The sequence below is a fragment of the Notothenia coriiceps genome, unplaced genomic scaffold (genome assembly GCF_000735185.1).
Source record: "Notothenia coriiceps isolate Sejong01 unplaced genomic scaffold, NC01 NC01_scaffold00032523, whole genome shotgun sequence".
Taxonomy (NCBI): Eukaryota; Metazoa; Chordata; class Actinopteri; order Perciformes; family Nototheniidae; genus Notothenia; species Notothenia coriiceps.
In genome coordinates, this window is record NW_011365224.1 from 325,614 (window position 1) to 332,956 (window position 7,343).

The window sequence follows — 7,343 nt, forward strand, 5'->3', positions numbered from 1 at the left end:
ACTGTTTTTATTTGTATTTAGGACAAATATCTGTGATAGACGCTGAACAAACAAATTCAAATAAAGGATTTTGAGCTATTACGGCAAATTATTATTAGTATTTTTATATAATGGCATCATAAGGAACACAGTATTTCAAATAATGGAAATGTAAAATGAATAAATTACGGTACTCAAAACATTTTGAGAGAAAGTAAACTCCAAGGCATCATTTCAATAGGTTCATTTGGGGAAAACACCCCATTTACTTCGAGTAAGATAATAGATAATAAGGGTCAATACCACACGCATGTCTGTCTGTTAAATTTAGAGCTATTGCCAGCAAGCGTAGCTTAGCATGAAGACTGGAGTCTGTCCAAAAGTTTAAAAAAATACCATCATGCACCTCTAAAACCCATTGCTATGTCTTATTTGTTCAAACCATAAAAAATGGAGTAAAACTACACTTGAGTTTTCTGGTATCAACAAAGACATAATATCTCTATCTCTTGCCAGCGCTTTGCCTCTGTTTCCAGTCTTTGTGCTAAGCTAAGCTAATTAGCTGATGTCTGTAACTTCATGTTGACTATGCAGACATAATAGTTGCATGAATTGAAAAAATTTTGAACCATTACTTTAAAACAAATAAATAAAAACAATGCTGTTAGATCACATACACAGTTAAAACAGCATAACAAAGAAATACTCTGATTAAGACAGGACAGCTCTGCTAATCCGTAAACAATCTCCATTCGTCTTCATCCCCAACCCAAAGCACAATATCAATGACACCAAAAATACTGTAGCAAAAATAGCAACCTTAAATTGATAGTTTACAACAAGCTTCAGGTACAGTCAAGCTGCTTGTGCCTCCTTGGTGAGAGTGTTCAAATATATTACAGTAGTCTCTGAGTTACATTAGGATTAGGCCCTCCGTCTGTCTGCTCTCTCACTGCAGATGGCTTCACAACTAGCTGCCCTCACCCTCAGCCTTGTGAGCTCCACCGCCGAGGAACCAGATTTCACCCGTGCCCAGACCACACTGTCAGTCTGCCGGGGCAAGCCTGCTCACACCACCCACACTCATGGGAACTTTCACCTCCGCTCATGTCCAAGTGGCACAGCATGGACAGAGTCTCTCTGATAGCAACCCAAAGGCATTTCCACCCCAGTCACTTTCGTTACTTCACCTTACCTTTTTAACTTGCAAATGAAGCCATACACGAAGCTGGGATCCCTGTCATGGAGCAATCAGAGAAAGTAAATTGTACACTAAGGGATATCTATTAGTTTGATGTTTGGGTCCAGGTGACAGCTTCAGAATATGTTTGTATATTTATAGTGATGTTTACATGGACCCTGCTCCTGTATTTGTTCCTCTTCTGGTTCTTTATTCTTCCTAAGCGCAGTCTGGTCTCGGGGGTCTGAGGCAGCAAAGTTGGAGTCTGAGGTCAGAAGCGAAAAACGCAGCTTTGCAGCATTAAGCAATCTGTGTTCCCCAGGTGAAGGACGCATTGAATCAGCTTGGGGGATTTGGTGTTACTGGAAGCCCACAGTGCTGTCCATGAGTGGGCTGGACAAGTAGGGGACTGGTGGGTCTTGGAGCTCAGTCTCAAGGGTTTGGGTGTTTCCTTCCTCACACTCTTCTTCCGCCGGGCCGTGGCTTGAACTCTGGGAGCTCGCCATGGCGCCGTAGCTGTGGTGGGCCGGGGAGGGCATGGGAGTCAGAGCCAGCTCTGGCTCCAGCAGCACGGACGCCACAAACAGCTGAGGGAAGATCAACATAGAGTTAATGACGGTGTCACCCAGTGGATCACTCGCGGAGTACATGAGATAAAAGCGTGTTGTAAACATGGGTTTGTTTAGCTACCCTACACTTACGATGTAAAAACTTTCACTAAGATAAGATCTCAACAAATTAATAGTACTGAGTTTCCATGCCCCAGGTCAAGTTTAAAGCAGGAGTAGCCTAGTAATTTTTAGGAGACAATTTAACCTACATGCTCTGAGGATCTTGCAGTCTTTCATTATTCCTTTTTCCTAATCTACTGCAGTTTACATTATCTATCTTAGTTTATATTTTAAATATCTGTAAAGTAAATAAGGCTGTTGGATAAATGTAGTGGAGTTGAAGTTAAAACAACATTATCCTCTGTAATGCATAGGAGTAGACGCTTGTTGCAGAAAAATTATGAAAGCACCTACAAACTGTAAGCTTTACTTGAGTAAATGCATTAAGTAATTGTCTACCACTGCTACAGGTGTTTTTGCATGTGTTAAACCCTTTTATCAATCAAATCACACTTTACATTATTTTGAAACATTCCCCAAACTAACCATTATTATTAGAGTCTTTGTTTAAATGCCAAAACAAGAATTGAGCGATAATAAAATCACAAATTATGTATGTTAACTATTATAACAATCAAATGTACTAAATGTATCCTGTAATACATGTTAAAATGTGTACTGTCAGGCAAATAAGACAGAGAAGTGATACTGTACATTGGAGGCAGTGGTGGATGTTACAGTGCTCCTGTCTGCGTCAGTGAACGTCCCCTCTGCAGGCTGATCAGACATCTGAAACAAAGACAATGCATACTATTCATTCAGTATTCAGTATTAGTGCGTCCTCAGCTGAACTTAGCTTTTGTAAGTTTCAAAAGGGCTGACCTGGTAACTTGTTGACTTGTCTGGTTGCTTCCTAAGGCACAAGCGGAAGAGGGAAAAGGCAATACACGAGAGCAGGGACACTAAGGTGAAGAGGGTGATGGGATGCACTGGACCTGTGACAGTAAGGAGAGATCGCAAGACATAACAATGTCTCAATGTTTTAATGCACACTTACAATAAGATGACGGTCACTGTAACAGGACTGAAATGTAGGTGATACCATACCTAATCTGAGCATAGAGAAGAAGAGCAGCCAGAACATGCAGAGGATGGGAGCCAGGACCACCTGGCTGACGGCGGCTCTGTGGATCCGCTGGCTGAGTTTGGTGGGAACGTATGCATAGTAGATGTTGTATCTGTCAACCATGTGCTTCAGAATTAAATAGAGCAGACCTAGAAAGGCAGAGAAAACACATTCAAACATCTAAAACACTACAGCATTTTTTGGCAAATGGGTTGCAGTATAGTTGATTAAAGGCAAAAAGATGAAAAAAAAAGAAAGATTGATTGATTGAAAATACAAAATTACAGAAATAGAAACAAGACAATTGGAATTAAAATGAAATTGGGTTACTTTTACTTAATTTACTGGATAGCGTATGTTATTACTTTGCATACTGTATAAATGATATTTCTCTCCTATCTACCAACATCCACCAAACCCATTAGACTTTGGGGTCTCAAACACTGAATAAATACGAGGCTCAGTGTTCTGTTTAATGCAATGGTAATTCAGCAACTCAATTGTGACATGGTTACAGTGTGGCAATTTGTGACTCAGAGACAGAAAAAAGGCATCCTGTGTTTCTAATTTGTGGTTCCACGCAATGAGGTTTAACTAAGCCAATATGAATATTTGCCTCAGAAAATGTTTGTTGACCAAAATGCCAATCAGAATAAAACAGCACTAGTAAAAATGCACAGGACAGCCGGGTTGTATACATGAAAGGGCCGGTTCGGACTGAGTATTTTGACTGCTGAAGCAAATAGAAGCTTGGTGAGCTGTGGGCAGAGACAGGAGCAGAGTGGGCGTCTGGCTCGCAACTCACTGTGTCTGAGTGTCTGGGACTGCAGCAGCAAATTCACACAGTCTGCATCGGACTGGCAGGCAGTGGAGGAGAGTGAGGTTACAGTATGAGGGTAGACAACACACACACACACACACACACACACACACACACACACACACACACACACACACACACACACACACTACTCAAGTCAAACAGGGACCTATGCGGACCTGGTACCACATAGAAACTCAGTCTATACTGGAAATGTCGTAGTGTACAGGGTAGTAATGTGGGAAAACCACTCGTTAGTATGAAAGAGTAGGGGTGATGAGAAGGAATCGCAGGTAATGGACAGGGAGAATCACACACCCCACACACGACACACACCACACACACACACCACACACACACACACCACACAACACACACACANCCTCGCCCTCGGGCCCGGCCCCCTGACTCTTCCTGCCACTGCCTTCGCCCTCATGCTTGGCCCCCTGAGTTCACTCGCTGTGGCCTTCGCCCCACCATGGACTCTGCCTTGCCCCCGGGCCGTCCGCCCGAGACCCCCACCTTGGACTCTGCCTTGCCCCCGGGTTGTCCGCCCGAGTCCCCCTTCTCGGCTTCTGCCTTGCCCCCGGGCCGTCCGCCCGAGATCCCTTCCGGGTCCTCCGCTGTGCTCCTTGGCTGTCAGCCCAAAATCCCATCCTCCGGACCCCCTCCACCCACTCTGCTTGAGGTTTTGGACTTTTGTGGTGGTTTTTTTTTTTAGGGACGTCTGGAATCCGTCCCTTGAGGGGGGGGTTCTGTTACGATTATTGTGTCATGTCACATTTTGTATGTCTTGTTTTGGGTGTTTTGCTGTTCTCCGTCATGTTTTCCTCTTGGTATATTGTCTGGTCCTTTTCCCTGTGTTTTTCCTCCTGTCGTTAGTTTCCCTGGTGTGTCTGATTGTCTGATTGTGTTCACCTGGGGCCCTTGTGTTTCTCCTCCCCTGCCCGGCTGTTTCTCGTCTTGTGATTACCCCTCCCTGTATTTAGTCTTGTCTCTTCCTGTGTTCAGTGTTGGTTCGTCTTTTGTTTGTGACTGAGTTCACCGGTGAGTGTTCTGTTTTGTCAAAGTTATTTGTATTTATCCTTGAAATAAAGGCATTTTCGGCGTTATCTGCATTTGGGTCCTGCTTCTTTCACAAACCGTAACATCTTCCCTAAGATAGTCCTAGCACTTGGCACATTTAATAAAACCACAGCATGAGATCTCAGGCAATAAGTACCTTCAATTTGCCGACGGATCAGGGAGCAGATATAAGATGGTACTTTATCCAACATGGCTTTGTAAATGAAAATGTACCAGTGACTGAGCCTCCGTACAGTAAGTGATGGCAAAACCGCCTTGGTTTACAGTGTACAGTGATGCGTAAGTGCTTTACAGTTTCTCAGTGCACTGTGATAGTAAAATACACTGTAAACCAAGGCGGTTTTGCCATCACTTACTGTACGGAGGCTCANACCTGTTCAATTTCAATATGGTTTGAAATGAGTTGCAATTTTGGTTAACCTGTTTAAATGATGATGTGATCCTATTAATAACGATTTTGTTTTTCCGGCATTAAGTACCAACTTATTTTATGACCCACTCTGAGTATCAGTTAGTAGGATCTTTATTCATAACGGCCCGTCTACACTACAGCATAAAAAATCTTGAAGCTGGGCGTGTCTGAAGCTTGGCGACTTTTGCGAGCAACTCGGACCAACAACCAGATCACATGAGAATCTCCCGCCCCGACATACAAGAAAGCAATTAGCAATGTTTAAACGAAGGTAAACTGGATATAAACTTCTCCAAACAGGTGAAAACCTACCAGTTTCACCCACTGTCTCTGCCACCTCCCTCCATGCCTGGTTCCTCCGGTTGTATCCCTGGTAAATAGTTCCGGTCGTTAAACAGACCCGGGTGATTTGCTACCGGTAATAATATCTCCGTTGGAATATTGACAAAATGAACTGCGACAACAAAGCATCAAACTGTCTCTGCCCAGTTTGCACACGCAAATATTTGCAATATGGCTGAGCGAGGCACACTCGTCCCATTTAGCATACAACGTATCTGAATTGGCTGATGACCAAGCATATGATCGAGGCTCAAAAACATTTGTTCAACTTTTGATGCCGATAGAATGTTCATCATGATGCTTTGCAAAGATGTATGCCATTGCTCACCCTTAGCGAATGTGCAGTTCGCGAAGATTAAAAATCTTCGTTCTTCACCCATTCAAGTACATAGATGGCGCAAGCGCTGGAAAGCATGATTCAGTAGTAGATCTTTATTCATAACATTTGTCAACTCTCTTGTAGTTGATGCTGCATAATATATTGTTGAGTCATCTGCATACATTACAATTTTAGCTTTTTCTAACACTAATGGTAGGTCATTTGTAAAAATAGTAAATAAAAGTGGTCCCAAACAACTACCCTGAGATACTCCACAAGTGACTGTTTTCATCTTTGAGAGACTTCAATTTAATAAAACAGTTTGACTTCGATTTGTCAGGTAAGTTTCTAACCACCTCAGCGTTTCAAAATTAAAACCATATTGTTCCAGCTTGTGTAACAACAAATAATGGTCAATGACATCAAAAGCAGAACTAAAATCAAGTAGTACTGCACCCACTAACTTCCTATTATCTAGTTCGCCCTTCCAGTCATCTGTCATTTGTGTTAAAGCAGTGCATGTGGAATGGCCAGGTCTGTAAGCATGTTGATACACAGTATTCAGTTTGTTACCTTCAAAGTATTTTTGTATTTGATTGAAAATTATTCTCTCCATTATCTTTGCTAATGCTGGTAATAAACTTATTGGACGGCTATTTGTACCAGAAAATGGTCCAGCTGGATTTTTTGCAAGTGGAATAATGTTTGCTATTTTCCATGCCTGTGGGCAAATACATTTATCAATACTCAAATTTATAATATGACAGATAGGCTCTGCAACAAAATTAGCAACATATCTAAGAAATGTACCAACTAAATTATCCACTGCTGGTGGTTTATCATTACATTTACCTAGTAGACATTCAACATCTGTAATTGTCACTTTTTCTATTTTAAATGTACACTTCTTATTTTTCATAATTAAATCCTTTATTAGAAATGTGGAGTTACTATTTATAGTTTGATTCATATTTCTCCTTAAATGTTTTACTTTATCAAAAAAAAAAATCATTCAGATGATTAGCAATTTTTACTGGTTTTGTCAAAAATGTCCCATCCAAGCCAAGATATGTTGAGGTGGATTTCGGTTTACGGCCCATCATGCCATTCACTAAACTCCATAATCTCTGTCTGAAACTTCAGTCTATTAAGCATCAGAGGTACAAACACACAATTACCTTTGACCCCTCTGACGTTAAGCAAATCCAAACAAACCAATTTCCTTATTGAAAATATGGCTAATTACTGGTTATTTGTTGATCTACGACTAAATAGAAAGCTTCTGATGAGTTTTTATTGAAACATTATATTATTTACCATTTATTTTATGCACGGCAAAAATGTTTTTGTTGATTTTTCTCTTTAATCTTAGTTTTTCCACAGAAAATAAATCTGTTGAGATTTTGATCGACATTGCCTTTTTAAAATTATTTATTGACCCTTCAATAAATACAAATTTTCTTCTTTT

The 7,343-nt window shown here is 41.2% G+C and overlaps 1 protein-coding gene across 1 annotated transcript; it reads right to left on the reverse strand.

The window, feature by feature from the left end:
• Positions 1–300: 300 nt before the first annotated feature.
• On the reverse strand, positions 301–3,048 carry LOC104960919 (calcium permeable stress-gated cation channel 1-like). The gene is made up of 4 exons (XM_010789102.1): positions 2,878–3,048; positions 2,653–2,765; positions 2,485–2,559; positions 301–1,746 (listed from the first exon to the last, which is right to left on the reverse strand). Exons 1-4 carry the CDS (start codon positions 3,017–3,019, stop codon positions 1,519–1,521), a joined length of 558 nt encoding a protein of 185 aa, XP_010787404.1. The 5' UTR covers positions 3,020–3,048; the 3' UTR covers positions 301–1,518.
• Positions 3,049–7,343: the final 4,295 nt, after the last annotated feature.

Excerpts from the sequence above, each read along its gene's own strand:
- LOC104960919 (XM_010789102.1), bottom strand. The coding sequence starts at position 3,019 with ATGGTTGACAGATACAACATCTACTATGCATACGTTCCCACCAAACTC. Across the intron at positions 2,766-2,877 it reads CTTCTCTATGCTCAGATTAG|GTCCAGTGCATCCCATCACC; the intron begins GTATGGTATCAC and ends TTACTGTCACAG. Across the intron at positions 1,747-2,484 it reads CATCCACCACTGCCTCCAAT|CTGTTTGTGGCGTCCGTGCT; the intron begins GTACAGTATCAC and ends ATCTTCCCTCAG.